The sequence below is a fragment of the Lepidothrix coronata genome, unplaced genomic scaffold (genome assembly GCF_001604755.1).
Source record: "Lepidothrix coronata isolate B3197 unplaced genomic scaffold, Lepidothrix_coronata-1.0 Scaffold133, whole genome shotgun sequence".
Lineage (NCBI taxonomy): Eukaryota > Metazoa > Chordata > Aves > Passeriformes > Pipridae > Lepidothrix > Lepidothrix coronata.
Window position 1 is genome coordinate 806,534 of NW_016690313.1, and position 17,215 is coordinate 823,748.

At 40.6% G+C, this 17,215-nt stretch overlaps 2 protein-coding genes across 4 annotated transcripts in view; one reads left to right on the forward strand and one right to left on the reverse strand.

Annotated features, from left to right (window-relative positions):
• IMMP1L (inner mitochondrial membrane peptidase subunit 1) overlaps positions 1–13,862 on the forward strand; it is a 32,480-nt gene extending 18,618 nt beyond the window's left edge. Inside the window, exons 5-8 of one of the 2 annotated variants that reach the window (XM_017827011.1) lie at positions 5,158–5,285; positions 5,721–5,801; positions 6,008–6,050; positions 8,919–9,014. In XM_017827011.1, coding sequence (XP_017682500.1) covers positions 5,158–5,285; positions 5,721–5,801; positions 6,008–6,014 — 216 coding nt within the window. In that variant the 3' untranslated portion in view covers positions 6,015–6,050; positions 8,919–9,014. Of the gene's footprint in view, positions 1–5,157; positions 5,286–5,720; positions 5,802–6,007; positions 6,051–8,918; positions 9,030–13,697 lie in introns of those variants that run through there. The other variant, XM_017827012.1, reaches the window with a different exon arrangement.
• Positions 13,858–17,215, reverse strand: part of DNAJC24 (DnaJ heat shock protein family (Hsp40) member C24) — a 36,318-nt gene continuing 32,960 nt past the window's right edge. Inside the window, exons 4-5 of one of the 2 annotated variants that reach the window (XM_017827014.1) lie at positions 15,897–15,962; positions 13,858–14,999 (exon numbers count right to left, since the gene is read on the reverse strand). In XM_017827014.1, coding sequence (XP_017682503.1) covers positions 14,875–14,999; positions 15,897–15,962 — 191 coding nt within the window. In that variant the 3' untranslated portion in view covers positions 13,858–14,874. Of the gene's footprint in view, positions 15,000–15,896; positions 15,966–17,215 lie in introns of both variants that reach the window. The other variant, XM_017827013.1, reaches the window with a different exon arrangement.

Sequence of the window (17,215 nt, forward strand, 5' to 3'; positions counted from 1 at the left end):
AAGCTGCTATAGCATTACAAAGTTAGGAAAATGTACTTGTCCTTTTTGTTGATATCTGGTTTGAAATGTGAGCATTAGGCTGGCAGCTTTGCTGGGCTCTTTTGGTTTTTATAAACATTTATAAATAGAGGCAAGTGTATTTGCTGTAATAAACATTTAAGAATGCCTAATGTATTTTTACTGTATGAGAAGCAATGAGGTATGAACCCAAAAGTTAAAAAGGTAAACAACTCATTTTTAGGAATGTGGTATTCAGACCTAGTTTCAATTATTACAAAATATCTTCACTGATTTATTAATTTAACCATAAGAACTAAATAATAAGGATTAATAAGGAAATTAATACAGGAAACTCCTGAAATGGTCTCATAAAAAGCCCCCAAACCAACAGCTGAAAGGTTCTTTTTCATATTTAATCTTTTATTTCCTGGATGGAGAAGTCTTAATACAGATCCAGGTTTATAATTCAGATCGAGTATCCTATTGTTATATTTGAATTTGTTTTAATGCCATTTGCTTTAGCTTTAATTTCTTTAGTGCCATATGTTCTTGTGCTGCAGCTCCTATTTACAAGCTGAAAAAGTGAGGGGGAAGCCATCAGATTAAAACAGCTTGTGTGTCATAAACCACCAATATGCTGAGCCTTTGTGTCACTTAAACAAAAGTAGTCCCTAATAATGTCACTTAATAGAGCCGGAGTCTGTAAATAAGGAACTGCCTTTTGCAAGTCCTGGTGATAAAAAGCTGCCATACAAATCCATATCTCAGCAACCCTGTGCTGGTGATCAATCACAGCTCAGCACTAATGCTGGGAGTGTGGCTGGGGGGGGAGTGTGTTTACCTTGTGCTAAAATGAGGTTCATTGTGGAGATGGCATCCCTGCATCCTGTGGTGTGCCCAAGATAATGCATCTCCCTGTGTTTGCACATCACACAAGTGGTCTTGCAACAGCACTATTAACTCTTAAACAGTCCTTGTCACATGCAGTAAGAATATTATGTGGGTACTAAGAATAACATAGTGCAAACACCACACTGTCATAATCACTAGACAGTTCTGCAGGTTTGGGTACACCGTGTAAGACACTGAAAAGTGGTTTGATGTTTCGGGGCACTCAGTGCCATTGATAGTCTCTTTAAAATAGCCCGAGTAGCAATTAAAAATAAACTTATCAAAACTCTAATTCTTTTTTCCTTTCTTCTAAGTATCTTAATAGTTCATTTATACTCATGGTTTAGTACATCAATAAGGTAAGTTTTAATTGTTGCTGACCAGGAGAAAGAGTAAGAAATTTCCTTTCTCCTTCTCCTTAGTTCTAGTGTTCCAGAGGCCTGAGAGAAAGCGATGCCATAATTTTAACCAGTGGCTGTGCTAAATGTCTGGTGGGAGAGGAGAACCGATTTGCAATATTTGTTTGGTTTGCAAATCTGTTCAGTTTGCAGATCTCTCCATGTCCCAGTACAGAGAGTTTGTGACTCAAGCTGATCTTGAAATTTCTGAGCAGTAATTAAAGATCGAAACTCTGATTTGTCAAAACTAAATTATCGAAGGGAAAACAAACACAAAGAATTTTATCAGCCTGCTTCCCAACATTTCCAGGGTTTCTTCTGCTCAAGTGGATTGGTCTTTATGCCTTTGCAGTTTTGGTTTTGATATTTCAAGAACATACAAGTAGCAGGACTTGACACGACAGCTCTGGTCCTGTTCAGCAGAGCTCCCCCAGGTCTCAGTGGGGTCAGGGGAGGAGGGCAGTGTCTGCACCATGGCTTGGGCACAGGGCAGCAGAGAGAGGCTCCTCAGTGAGTGAGCCCCCACCAAGGTCTCTCACATCTTTCTCCAACAGCTCTTTCTCCCCCACTGTCTGAACCAAGAGGAGGCAGCTGCACTATCAGCTGGTCTTGAGTGCAGGCCAACTGCAGCTCTGCCACTGCCCCGCTGCTCCTGTGCAGCCAGTTCATCCCTGAAGGAAAACCTTAGAGAAACCTCCTCCGTGATTTTGAGGGAAAATTGTTCCAGGGTGACCAATTTCTGCATTTATAGCACTAGATGTTTTTCCTGTGTGGAAATGCGGAATACAGCTTTGTCTGTGCTGGTCAGATCAGTTTGAACCTTTGGGATTTCATGGTTCTGTTATTCCTCTGCTCAGAGTTCGGTAATCGCTTTTCAGGAGCTGCTCAGGATGATCAAACCAACTAGTCAAGCAGTGAAGCTTCTGAGCACAAGTTTTGGGCTGACTGTCCCAGCTGTGCAGCAGAGGTTCAGGTCCCTGCTCAGGAGCTGGCAGACAGTACCTTTAAGATTCCTTCCCCCTGCTCCTGGGATTTGTGAGCCATTGTTGCCTCCAGGCTGAATTGCAGATCCCTGTGTAAGGAGTGGCTCTGCCCAGGCCACGCCAGCAATGCTGGTGGGTTCTGTGTTTTAACCAGTGACTTCCAGTTGGGGTTTGAACCCACAGGTGGTTTTTTTTGTTGTTGTTCTCAAACCTATGCTTTTGGATGACCCTGTTAACATCATCTGGTTTCTGGAGAAGAAAAGAATCAAGTCCTTCTTAATTATTGCTGTGAGAAAGGTCTGTGCAAACTGCTAAGTAATCTTTGCTGGATTTGTAATCAATATTTTCTTCCAAAATACTGATCTGCTGTAAATCTAGAAAGCTAATTAATAGTCTGGAGTGATGAATCACTGCCATGTTCTGAATTTTTTTTTTAGGAGTTCCTAAATGTAGCTAGATTTGGGTTTGAAAGTTTTGACCTATGAACATGAACAAGTTAGTTTGAATTTTAACTGATAACAGTTTTAGAAAAGGAAAGATGACTAATAATTTCAATTTAGATTTGCAGCTAGAGATTTTAAAAATCAGATGTATAGCTTTTCAGACTGATTCAGATCTGTGTGTTTAACAGTATGATCTAGATCATGTGAGAATATTTATGGAAGTAAAGTAATCAAAGCATGTGAGTGTTTGAATTATTATTATTTGGAAACTTGCAACAGGTAAAAAGTGGTACTGAGAGAAAGCAGATATTTTTCTCATTTGACTGGTATAGATATTTCTGATGTGAAAATTCTGTGGCCTTTCCTATTGAGCAGTGAGTGCAGTGATCAAACCTTTTAAGTTCCAAGTAGTTAAGCTCAGGAACAGCAGTAGTAATTTGTACATTACACAAAGTTAAGAAGGAGCAACAGTGGTTAAAAACCAAACATTCAAATAACCAGTGAATGCTTTGACAGGTTACTGTAACTGCTTCCCCAATTTTTTGTTACAGAACAACACTCAGCCGGTGTGCTTGCATGGTAGAGTAAAATGTCTCATAAATTCAAGTTTAAGTGGATATCCCTTAGTTCCCTTGTAGTTTGTGGGTTAGCATGGAAGGTTATGTGGTTTTAATATTGGTTAATGAGTAATTTCAAAACTGACAAGATAGACAAATCTTCATATATTTTTTTATAAATCTTCTATTAAAATAAAAAAATGACAATACAGAGAATGAATTCATAATATATTTAATCACAGCGAATTCAATTTCTATATAAAAACCCATTACTGTTTCATTGTCATCCTAATTTCTTCTTTTTAATGTGAGTATTTAAACAAACTGGGCAAGTACATTATGTCTTATTCATAAGCAGCTTAAACTGTCCAGTAGTAAAAGGAAAATGGTAAACTTTTTGGAAGTACCTATGAATTTAAGGTCGTTCATTCTGTTCCATCCTTTTAGGAATTATTAAATTCCAGGTATTTCAGCCTTTAAGTGATACATAGAAGATGTTGATTTAACATCTGTTTAAGTTCCAGTGTGGTTGCTACAATTTCATAGCTTTTTCAGCACACAAAAAAAAAGAAATGTAAATGCTTGTGCTGATTTTGAAAATATTGAGCTAATTAACGTTGTTGTGTTTTGTACAGATGGCAACCTTAATATGAACAACTTTTACGATAAGCCTACAGAAACAGTGCCTAGAGCAACTGGATCATTAAAAAAAGGATTTGTTAAGCATTATTCAGTCTTGGTGCTGAATTAATAAATAAAGGATTAAGGAGTAGTTATGTGAGACTTTAAGTACAGAGCGATAAAACAAACTCCCGCATTTCTATGGTGTATATTTTATCCTAACTAGATGCAATTTACTTAAATAAGGCAATTTAATCAGTATTTAGTAAATTTGTCATTCGATATTGTAGAATCTTTCATCATATTTCACTTTAATCAAGAAAGGTAACACCTGTGGTTTATTCACAAAAGCTTCTTTTGTTCACTGAACACCCGCAGGCAATGAAGCAATTACATTTGTTGTTTGTACCAAAGGAGGAGGCACTTAAATAGACCTTAGTAGGGATAGATGAGAACTTGCAGACTTTATTCTTTTGTCCAGCACTGAGATTAGTTCTTATCGTAGCTCAAGAAGGAAGCCTCTGAACTGAAAAGAAAAGATGGCAATGATTTAAAGTTCTTCTTAAGTTTGAAACTTTTGATATTGCTGGAGGTGATGTGAATACCTGTGACCTTAGGAAAGTTCAGACTTCATCTGCTCCCAGCTGACCGTAGGCGCTGATGTGCTTTGAGATTGCAAGAGATTCCTGTTTATACGTCCCCAGAAATCACAAACAAAAACTGCACCAAAACAAAACCCCCAAACCACAGAAGCCCGTCTTCGCTTAGTTGGGTTTGGGGGTATTTTTGAGGCAGATAATTTAATCTGTTAATTTTGTTTGCAGTATATTAGTTTTCTAGTATGCCAGTTAATGCAGTGCAGGGTTCTCGTCTTTTGGGTTTGAAGACAGTGAGAGTAATCAAAGAAAAAAGTTTGGTGTCATGTAAAGCTACCAGAAGAGTATAATTATTTGGTGATTCCCCTTCCCCATTTCATTAATGTTTCATGCTTTAAGTGTGCATCAAATACCTGCCATGTACTTCAGTCTTGCCACTTTAACTGAGTAAATTCCAACAGCTCTGCAAATTTAGCCAGTTTGTCGCAGGGAAAGATGTTTATTTATCTGAGGTGAAAGACATTTATTTATCTGAAGCTGCTGCTTCAAGCTCAGTTGTTCTCAGGGACAGTCTTGCTCTCCTGGTCTGTCTGCTCCTGTGCTGGAGTCTGGGAAGGGAGAAGGGGAGAGTCCTGTCTGATGGTGTCTTTTATTCCCACACGTATAAGCTGCCCCGCAGACAACCGGTTCTGCCTGAGAACTGCTGCTCCTTGGAAATAAATCCTCGGATAATCTGCACAAAACCAGAGGCACAGGGGTTGCTCAGGCAAAGGGAGGAGTCTGCAGACAATCAGAGGTAGCTTTTTGCATGAACCTGCCCTGCTGAGGACTTGCTGGTTCTGCATGTGACCCACTGCTCTTGTGAGAATTCAGTTGTTGGGCTTGTGAGACTTTTCACATCTTAGTTCTGGCCTGTGTGTGGGGGAGAGCAGAAACATTGCCCAGCCCAAGTTAATGCTTCTCCCATTTGTCACTGTGTTTTTGTATCCACAGTCCCTCTGTGTGCAGTAGTGGCAGCTGTGCTTTCAGTTGTACTCCTTGGATACAAATAATTTTGTCCATGTCCTGTAGATACCAAAATGCAAGGCTGTGAATTGTCACACAAGTGGCTTTCCCTTTGCCTTGGGTTTTTGGCAGCAGCAGCCTATTGGTGTGTCATTTATATACTCTTACTAAAAATACAGGTTTTCAGCAGTTCATTTTTTTCTTTGGTTAATGTATCTTGTTCCAGCTGGGCTTGCACAGCTTTGCAGTGTTTTAGATTGAGTCCTGATTCTGCAAAGGTTGATACTCCAACTGAACTTTATTCCATGTGAGTAATTCCACTGAGATCAGTGATATGGTGTAGAATGGCTTGGGGCATAAAGCCTTAAAGGATTCTGGCTTTAGTCTTTATTTCAGAGGGGTTTAAACAACTTTTGTTTGAGATTTTTTTTTAATTGTTATGGTTTGTCACTGGTATTTGGTTTTACATTTTCCCGTAATTCTTGTAATTTTTATTGCTTGTCTTAATTCCAGGTTGTAGTGAAGTGCCTAGATGGTGGACAGACACCACACAAAGGTATTACAGTGCATTATCTCTAGATGGATCATACATTGTGACAGTGCCCTAAATGACAAATTTGGAGGTATAGGGGCCTGTCATACCTTCCATGGAGAAAAAGTTACCTTAAGTGGTGAATTTCAGGATGTAGGAAGATACTTTACTGCAAATGTTCTACCTGGAATGCAAACTGTGAACATCTTGTGTAGACAAGTAATTTTTCCTAGTGTTGGAAGTAGTGTTCTGCCATTGCTGGCAAAAGGAATTTATTGTATTTTTCATACTTTTGGAGCACGGCAGAAAAATGGGAAATGTTCTAGGAAGTGTTTGGATATACCTGAGTTAAGAGTGGGTCTTTACTTTAGGTAATAAAAGATGAGCTTCACATTCTGCCTGTGAATTTGGGGAAGTGAGAAAGCAGAGGAACCAGTACAGCTGGGAGTGGAACAGAAGTGATGCTTTTTCAGTAACATGAAATGTTAACCTTGGTTTACCTTTTATATTTAACGAAAAAACCTCTCCCTTTCATAGTAATTCCTGCTTCTCCTGTGTGTGTGTTTGCTGGGATAGTCTTTCCCAGTGCCAGTAGTTTGATAGATGGCTTGGAATTCCAGTAGATGCTGGGCACCAGAGGGGTCAGGACACTGCTCTGTGTTGTGATATACACCTGAAAAACACACTCATGTAAGGTGTGGACACAGGGTGGGGACACTGCAAATAAGTGAAGATGAATATCCAGCTAACCTGCTGGACATCCTAGGTAGGCTGTGTACCATGGAATTTTGGAGGAAAATGGGAGTCAGTACATTCTCAAACAGAGACCTACCAAAAATATATGTCCATGTGTGATGAGATGTATATTCCACACAGTTCCTTTGACTCTGGATAGAGTCTTTTTAAATTTTATTTATTTTGAGTTGACTTCTGGTTGGGTTTTTTTGTTTGCAAATCTGCTTGGGTGGGAGGAGGGCCAAATTCATGAAGCTGAAACCAGCTGGTCTTCCCAGAGGAAGGCCTTCCATGCATGTGCCAGCAATCTGATAAGCCTACAAAATAACAAAGGTGACAGACAAGCTGAATCTGGAATTCCTGTATGGAAGGAGTGGCAGAACAAGAAGCAAAGGAGCTTGATTGAACTAGTGGATCAGTTTAAAACAAAGGAGGTGGCCTTCCTTTATACAGGACACTCTGGAAGGAGACCAGTAGGTTTCAAAAGGGTTTAGACATATTGCTGGTCTACAGCTCCACTGTAGATTCTAAAATGAGGAGGTTTGTGCCCTCTGACAGGCCTGAAGCACCTTTCCTGGCTCCCAGAGAAATACAGGGAGGAGATGGACAGGCTCACTTGTGCTTTCCATGGTCAGTATCCCATTTTGCCACTATCAGGGACAAACCACTGGTTCTCAATCCATAGCTTATACATTTGCCACGGCTCAGCAAAGGGGCTCTGGGAATAGTGTTCCATCCTTGGATCCTGGGCTGGTAACACCACGTGGGAGCAGGGCTAAGCAGGAGCCTAAAAGGCTCATTAAAGACAAGGTTCCCAAGAAGTGTTCCCTGGCCAGACACCTCTGAGTACAAATCACACTCCAACTACATTTTCCTCAAATGGAGGGCCTGGGTTTTTACAACCAGACTTTACACCCAGAGTGGCATTTCATTTTGTTTAGTCTCTTATCCATGGATTCTCTTTATGTAGACTGTTGTATTTATGAGTCTGTGTGGCTTAATTCTAAAACATTCATGTTTATACTGCTCAAACTCAGTTTCATTTGAAATAATTTATTTATTTAGCTAGTTTCCATATTTTTTTCTCTGAATTGTGGTATTAATAATGTTTCAAGTACATACGTGGTTTTGGAAAAATGTATGTTAATTTAAAGTCCATATTAAATATTATCTAGATTATGTTGCTTCTTTTAAATTATCAGCCTGGTTTAGAATTTTAGAAACAAAACCCAATTAGAATTATTATGGATTTTATTTGGTAATTTATAAGAGGTTATTTGCATCTGAAATGTTTTCAAGAAAACATGACAAAATAGTGTTTTCCCTTCCAATCAGAAATTTTAGTTTAAGACTTATAAGAGCAACGTTTTCACATCTGAAAGCTTTATACTCTCATTTAGGTAACTAATACAGCTCTGTTGCTATTTCTCATTTTGTCATTGAGTCAGCCAGTGAATGCCATGAATCTATGGTATGTAATATAGTTAATGCATAATATATATGGGCAATGAAAGGTCTTTGTCATATAGTATAAGGTCACCATCATTAATTTTCAAATTATAAAAAGGGATTTGCTGTTTTGTGATCATCATTATTGCAATATAATGTGTTGTGGATTCTGCCTGCACATAGAATGAACTGTGATCTTAATTAGAACTTTGACAAGCCTACTCCGATAAAATGATGAGATTATTCGTAATTGATGTCACAATCAATTACCAGTTAGTTCATCATGAATCTACTAACAGGTCTAGCCTTGGTGCTGGCCCCAGGATGTTGATGAGTGTGTGGCTGCCCTGTTCATGCTGTTACTGCGACAGGAGGGCAGATTTTCAGTCAACATCCTAATGACCTCTTTTGAAGTCTATTAAATTAATGACCCTGTCACATTGGTCTAACCTCTTACATCTTCATTTTGGATTTTTTGTTGCAAATCATTGGTTTTCGAGCACATGATAGAAGAGATACTTTGGAGCACTCCTTCTCATCCCTCCAAATCTGGCAGTGTGTCTTACTGGATTCGCTAAAAAATTAGTTCATTACACAGTCATGAAATACAGAGCTCAGAAATCAGAAAATACGGTGGTGTAAGGCAAACTGTGCTTAATGCCATTCTGTTCTGTTTTCTGATTACATTTCAATCTTGCTTAACCATAGGTGCCTAAAGGACATGTTTGGTTAGAAGGTGATAATCTCAGGAATTCTACAGATTCCAGGTGCTATGGCCCCGTTCCTTACGGACTGATAAGAGGACGCATTTGTCTTAAGGTATATATATATTTATAGTATCTAAAAATAGGTGCATTAGTACATTTTTAATGGCTGGGTGTCAGGTATTGACAGTTGCCTCCTTAACTGCCTGGCCAAAGCAGATGTGGAGGAAAGCATGGACACACCAGCCACTTGCTGTGAAAGGATAACTCAACGACGACGGGGTTTTTTGGAGGGAGGACTTGTGAGCAGCACCCTGAGCACTCACTGCTCTGAAAGCTGAGTGAATTATTTCACAAGCAAATCCAAACCTGATAAAAACACAAACACCCTACTGCACAGATGTATATTCCATCCTTAGTTTGATTCTTGCCTCTGCAAAATGGTAGAGAAGGGCATCTCTGTATTTGTATTTGCATCTCACTGTTCGTGTAGCTCTCCAGTCCAAAAAACAAAAAAGGGCCTCTTTCTGGGACTTGCACACCTACTTTAGACATGTAGACTGGCCTTGCTGCTTTTTAAACTAAAAAAAGTGAAAAAGCTTTAACAGTGATGAATATTGCACTGTATAAACCACCACGGTTCCTTCTCCTGTTTTAACAATTCTGCAGTTTTATGTCACACTAAATTACTTTTTCATATTATCTGCATTATTAATTTACTCTTTTACCAAAAAGAAGAAAGTAATACAACTTCCTCTCAATGAAAAGTTTAATCTAAGAAAGAAGGGAGTATGTATCACAGACTTATGCACCTGCTTTTAAAAAGCTGGATTTAAAATTGTTCAATCAGACCAATAAAAAAGGTTTTCTCAACACATCCACAAAACCATCATTTAACACACGCACAGGGAAGATTGGATCCTTCCAATTTAACAGTCTTATATTCTTAATTTACAGTATTTATGAACGCAGTTTGGGACTTACTTAACCTAAAAAAAACCCAAACAACCAACCTTGCAGCTATTGACCACAATCAGTAATTGCTTAGTAAACCTCAAACATGTTCCCCTCAGCCCTGCTGCCAAGTTTTGTCTGACCTCTGTTCTTCCTGGCCAGCATTTGCTCGAGTTCTTCCCTGGTGTTTACTGAGGGCTCTCTGTCCCTTCCCTGCACTGTTTGCCTTCCTGTGTACACCAGAGGGAAAAATGCTGATTCCAAATGGGGCTATTTTTATGGCCCCAAGTTTTAGCTGGGATTATTAACTGCTAAGATACAAATGCAAAAAAAAAAAAAGCAAATATGCTGACGCTCCTCTTAATGAGAATGTGGTATTAATAATCTGACTGAAAAAAGATTTCTCCAAACTGGTGTACAGGTATAGAAAAACTGTTTGCTACTGTAAGGGGACTGTTGGCAAATACTGTATATACCAAGAACCTGTGTATGGGGACAGCCACAATTAGTCACAGTATCTCTCCACACCAGTAGATTTGTGTCCAGCTTGTACCCTGACAAGGAAGGTGTTCGAGAGACTTTACTGAAGTGACTGTCAGGACTGAACCCTAAGTAAACTCTAAAATGAGTGGAACTTACACACAGATAATGCATATTGAAGTACTGCTTTGGGACTCCAGAACATTGTCTGTTAAAAGAGATAGTCAGCAATCACTTGATACTTAATCAAAATAATGATTTAACCAGATTTAATTGCCGTTGTTCTATGATGGTGCATAGAGTAGTGATTATTCATGTTTTCATGAGATTTAAGTACATGGTGCTTAACAAAAGCAGAAATGAGTTTATTCTTCAAGTGAGTGTTTATAGTTTGGGTTGCTTATGGTAATTCCCATCAGAGTACAGTGATCTGTGTGTTGCTATTGAACATTACAGTGAAAGGCAGCAGAATTCAGTCTGCACGGTGGGGGATGGATAATCAGGAGACCACTGGCCAAGAAACCTGTGTGTGCTTTCAGTGCAGAGTCTGGAGGTTTGGCTTCTCCTTCATGAAACACTTCTTCACTGCCTTCAGAATGGAAGCTTTTGTGGCTTTATCATGGAGTGGATTTTGGAGAAGCAGATGCCTCTCAACACTGTTACATTTCTAGGAACGGATGCAAACAAAGCCAAGGCTAATTTGGAAGTAATTTCATGGATTTCAGCAGAAGAGAGTGAGCTTAGCCATCCTAAGTTTGTCTGGGCAGCCTGTCCTTGGTAGAACACAAATGTTTATCTGTGAAGTTTAGACAGAAGGTTCTCAGTCACTGTTGGTGCCCCAGATTTAACCCACAGGGAAATAATTATCTTTGCTCCTTTCCCTCCATGCCACCATGTCCAGTGCCACTCCAAGAGGCAAGTTCATTCCATAAAAGGACCACTGAAATCAAAGCAACTGCAAATTCAGTAAAATCCCTGGGAGTCCCAATTTGACAGAGCTCATGCTTCATCCTGTCCTAGGTAGGATATCCTGTGCATTCCCTGGATTTAGGCTCCATGTCAAAACTAGACCTGTAGTGTATCTTCAAAAGAGCTAGTTAGCCCCATTTATGCCCTGTCCATCAGATCAAATCTATCTATGCAGGCCAAACCAAAGAGGGCAAGTAGCTGCTAATTGGAATAGCCAGTCTGAATGAACAAGTCACAGTCAACTTCTGTCATAACTTTAAAGGACTTGGGAATTACGACACAGTGGCATGCCTTTGTTTCACAGAGGAAGGATTTCCATCCCTTTTCCAACCATGAGTATTTTTTCTCAAGTTCTCCCTGCAGGCAGAGTACATAAAACACCATTTTCATTCGAACTCTACCACTAAGATTACTGTGATGAGTTTAAAGCTGAATTGTCAAAGCAGCATTTAAAGCTAATTTGGTTACTTACACTAAAAGAAAGTCAAGTTGCAATAGGTGTGATTTGAATTGCCTGAAAGGAGATTTGTGCTGTAGTGAATGGCCCAACAAACTTCCTTCTCCAGGCCTTTACTCAGATCAGCTTAGATTTGTAATATGGGATATTTCTATTTCCTTTTACTTCTGTTTGCCTTCGAGGCCAAACAAAGGCTTGACACCCAGCCTGCAGCCAGCACAGGCCCTCTGGACAGCCTTGGATTCCATGGCTTTGCTTCTAACCAAGATCACAAATATCCTTCTGTTGCTGGTTTGTATCTCTGTAGATTTGTGTGGACCTTAAAATAGCTCCCTGGCTGATCTGCACAGAGAGAAGGTGTTACCTCTGTGGTTTTGTGTATCAGCAGATGTTGCTCGTGCTCTTCCCTCCCTGCACGTGCCAAACCCAGGGGTATTCTCCAAGGTACTTGCACAGGGGAGCTTTGAGCCTTTTGCTGATCCACAGAACTTGAGGTCCTGAGTGTGACTCACATCCTTCTGCCTTCCCCAGGGCCCAGGCCCAGTCCAGCTCAGCACAGTGCTGCAAGGGGCCTGTCAGAGGCGAGCCCAGGCAGCTTCCAGCAGTGCCCAGTCCCAGGCAGCAGGAATGATGCTGTGCTGCCATTCCCATCCTTAACTCTCTCTCTGCCCCTTCTGTCATGGTCTTCAGTGCTGGGGATGAATCATAGGGTTAGAAATAATTGAACCTTGGCACTGTGCTTCCTCTTTGAAAGGAGAAAATTCCTTCTTCACACAGAAAGCAGCAAAGAGTCCTTCTGTGCTGGGGCTGTTCCATTAACTCAGTCACAGAGTAGGTGGCTGTTCCTGGACAGTGACTGTGTACCTTCCTCAAGATCAAATTCTAAGGAAAAATGAGCAAGATAAACATAAGACTGACAGATGCTGTGGGAACAAGGTAGTGCATCATCCTTCTCTGTCTAGGCCCCTTCACCTTGGGCAGGGGCTGTGAAATTTTTATGGGATTAGAGCCACAGAGGGCATTCATTCTTCAGCAGCATCTTTCCCTTCTTCCTGCTGATCCCCTCGTGCCATCTTTGAAAGGGGGTGTGAAGAGACACAGGCAGTCAAGGGAGACAAAGGACAAAGTGTAAAAGAATGTCCTTGGTTTCCTATTACTTTTTTTTGCATCCAAGACCATCCTACATGTAATTAGTGAACGTCCAGAGCCAGGTACTCCTGGGAGCCCTCAGTATTATGAACAGCTATACAGTTATTTTGGAGAGAAGTTGTTTTGTTGTTGGTCAGCATCATTCTCTGACACTTGTGCTTGGCCATGAGTTGTGCTCTTTGGTAAATAACTGTCCCCTTCTCAGAGGAGGCCCTTGGTCAAGAGCCCTGATGGTGGCAGGGCCTCCACCCCTTTATACCTCTTTGCATGGTATAAACTTGCCTATAGATATGTTTTTCCCAATATTTGGTGTTTGCAGTTCAAAGGCTCATCTTGAAAATACAAATGTCCACCTCACAAAGGGGAGGACCATGTGCACGGTGTTCTTTTGTCACCCAGATGGATCAAAGAATATATACCTTGTCTTTTAAGTCATGAAGAAGTTTACAAGCTAGAAAACTTTGAATTTGAAAGATATTTTTTAGGAACATATTTATTTCCAAGGCTGAAAACAGCAACGAAATTTGTGAGGCTCTCCATAGCAAAGCATGCCCTGTATAAATGAGTGTTGTGCCTGGCCACTCTGGAATGATTCCCTGTGAAATACAGTATTTACTACTCCCCATAAGAGAAACATGCGGGTGAGGAAAGTTCTTTACCCTGTCAACCAAAGAGATGAAAAAATACGCTGTTAATGAAACAATAACAACACTAACAAATGAAAACACTGAACTTTGGAGTTGTGATTAAAATCTCTTGTATTTTATTTTACAGCTTTGGCCTCTGAATGACTTTGGATTTCTCCGTGCAAGCCCCAATGGCCACAGATTTCTTGATGATTAAAAGATTTAAGTTACTCTTGCCGGTTTTCGTAATATTTTCTACTAAAATTGACGGAACTATTTTTGTTTAGAATAAACACAGATATTACTTGACAAAGACGTCTCTTTCTGAGATTACATCTTAACTTGAAAGTGGGAATGATACAGTGCTGTCATCACCAAAAATGACAGGCTTCTTGCTTTCCCTGGTGAGTCACAGTCAGTGCTTGGGTTTATTAGAAAGCTTTGGGTTTTTACTACAAGCCAAGGTCAGCACTGACTGTTACCAAGGGATGAAGAAGGCACAGTGTTGTCACCCAGCCAGAGCCCCACACAGACTCTCCCTACATCAGCATGCCAGGACTGGAACTGAACACCAGGGGCATTCTGGATCTGCTGGTCACTCACAGGTGGTTTGTAGGGTTTTCCCTGTCCAGTGGATTGAATGTCCAGTAGGGTCAGAGCACAACTTCCTGGTTCCATTTGTTCAGATGAGGGAGAGACTCAATCCAAAGTGTGCTCTGCTCCAAGCTGACAAGGTGATGTGGATGCAGAGCCACTGGACCTGCTCCTCAGCACTGGGACAACCAGCCCATGTGTGAGCCTCTGCCCCTCTTTCCTGGCTTCAGTCCTTGAGGGGATTTAATGAGGTTAAATATTTAGCTTATAAATAGAACATGTTCCTGTTTCCCATTCCTGCACCTTGCTCTTCATTATCTTCAAAGCATTCTCACGTTTATGCCTCCTGATTTTGTCATCTGAGCTGCCGAAAGGATTTAACCTCAGAGGAAGGGCCCAAGGGACAGCTGATAGAGGCTGAAATGGAAAGATCTACTTTGTTGTTTGCTGGAAAAGAAACATTGTTTAGATCAGGAGATACATTCCAGTGGTAAACAACTCGGTGTTCTGCTTTGGAGGTGTTTAGTGACGAGCTCTTTGGCTTCAGAAGATAAAAACAGCCAACCTTCATGTCTGCAGGGCTGTGTCAGCAAAGGGGGACTTGACAGTTTTAAGCCTTGTTCCTGTAGTGCCCCCCTTTTCTTTAACATAGATTTCCTCAGCAGATGCTGCCACTTGTTTGTCCAGGCTTTTGAAAAGTTTGTAACAGTTAATGAGCTTCATTTAAACAATCACTGAAGGATCTCGATAACAAGTGAACATGTGTCACAACAAACCAGAGACACATCTTTGGTTTCGCTCTTGAAGACACTGTAATTCCCACCACATCGACAGGAGAGAGTGTAGAGTTGTTCATCTGCCAAAAAAGGAAACAAAAAAGCCTTTAGTGCTTGAGAAGAATCAAGAATTTATTTTGGATTTTGTTCACGAAGCTGCTCTTAGTTACAAATAACCTCCCACTGCTGGACTGTAAATACCAGTACCTGTGCTACCATCTGTAGCTCAAAAAGTTACTGTACCCTTAAAATGTTACACCAAACAACCAGGGTCAGTGCAGTCTCTTTAAAAGAACCCTCAGTGATAACAAGGTGCACATCAGAGAGACAGATATTAGAAATAAAAACTAAGGGGTGTCATACCTATGACAGACCAAAGATGCTTTCAAAACAGATTGCTAACCCAGGGAACAACACAGAACAGAGGAAAGTAGAGCAGATTTTTTCCCTCACAGCTTAAAAGTAAAAAAAAAAAAAACCAACACCCAAAAAACCAAAAAACCAAAATAAAAAAACCCAACCAACAAACCAACCAAAAAGTGAAAGACAAAAAATCAGCCCTTCATTCCAAAAGCAAGTAAATGAGAAAAGCCAGAGTAATAAAAAGGAGGGAAATAACACACTGTCAGATAAAAAAGAACCTGTATAGAAACACCTGCATTCTACCATCACAGAAAGAGCAAGAAGATGCACAAGGGGCTTGGGAAGAATCTAATGACTCAATTATACTACAAGGGGTGAAAAGTGGTACTGCAGGTGAGGGTGGGGGGAAGAGATGGAGCAGGAATGTAAAACAAGTGTCACAGGAAGTTAAGTTCCAATTCAGGTCATCTCAGAGAGCAAAACAGCTTTATCAGAGGAAATCCAGAGAAAGCAGAACTTACAGTAAGACAACAATGTTGTAAGGTACAGAAAAAACAGAAACCATTTGCAGTGACAGTGAAAGGCACTGGAAGGAGAGTAAGGCACATTCATACCTTCATTCCAGGACATGTCCTCAAGGTAAACTTGTTCATGAAGTGGCCATTCTTTTGTCAGGTTATCTGCTATAAAGCAAACATGACAGTGTTCAATCCTGCCAACATACAGGTCCTTATTTCTTTCTCATAAATTAATAGTTTTATATAGCTGAGAGTCAATCTGGTCCCTGCTAGAGAGTCACACCCAGACACAGTATCAGTTAAAAATGCAGTTCTCTAAACTTTTAGTTTCCATGTGTCTGCACAGGCTGGAAAATGTCCTCTTGTAGCCAGGAGAAGTAAATGGTGATGATGTATCACTGAATTAGGACACTGAAACCAGTACTTTTGCACTTCCCAATACTGTGAAATTAGGGGCAAACTTCTGTTGGGATGTCAATGCCCTTCAAAAGCCTGGCCTGTAACTCCAGTTCCATGAGCTGAAATGTCTCCTTACCTGCAGTTTTTACTAATTCATGGAATGGCTGAGGTCAGAAGGGACCTCTCAGGATCACCCACTCCAACCCTCCTGCACAGGCAGGGGCAGCTGGAACAGGTTTCCTGGGATGGACCACATCCAGTCACATTTTAAACATCTCCACAGCCTCCTTAGGCAACTCATTCTTTTCTTTAAGAAGGAGAAGCCACATGAAAACCTCCAATAAGCACCAAGTGAATGTTGTGTATGAGAACAGCACTGAGATTCCTGCAAAAAGATACTCCTTACAAAAGATAAATGAAAAACACTTGTAGGGGAAGACTAGTCCAAGTGTTCTTCTCTAATAAAAGTCTCTCAGCACAGAGAGAAGGTCAGTTCTGGGCTGCACCTGTGAGATCTGCTGCCACTTGATCCCCTAGATCCTTCCAACATTGAAATGGGAAGTGTACAATGCAACTCACAGCATGAAATGCAAAGTGTGCAATACAAATTGGGTTTTTTTTTCCATTTATCAGCACACTCATATGTCACCTACAAAGTTCACAATAAGTTCTTTAGCTTGATAATGTGAGATCTTGTCAACAGAGTTACAAGTGAAGCCATAAAAGGTAAAATTTAAAAAGTAAAAGACATAAACCCCTTACAACTTACTACACAGACCCTCCCAGCTGCTGCCTGGCACCTGAAAGCTCCAGCTCCCCCAATGCTGTAGTTTAAAGAGCTGATCTTCAGCACATCCACAGAAATGCCTCAGGTCTGGCAAGACTCAGGAGCTTGGTGCTCATCTGAGGTTTAAATGAGGTTGTTATTGAGGAGGAAGGTGTTCCCTCTCCTGGATCAGTGAGTTTTTAAGCCCATTTAGAGTTTAATGTCATGGAGCGTTCGAGAGCATCCAGGG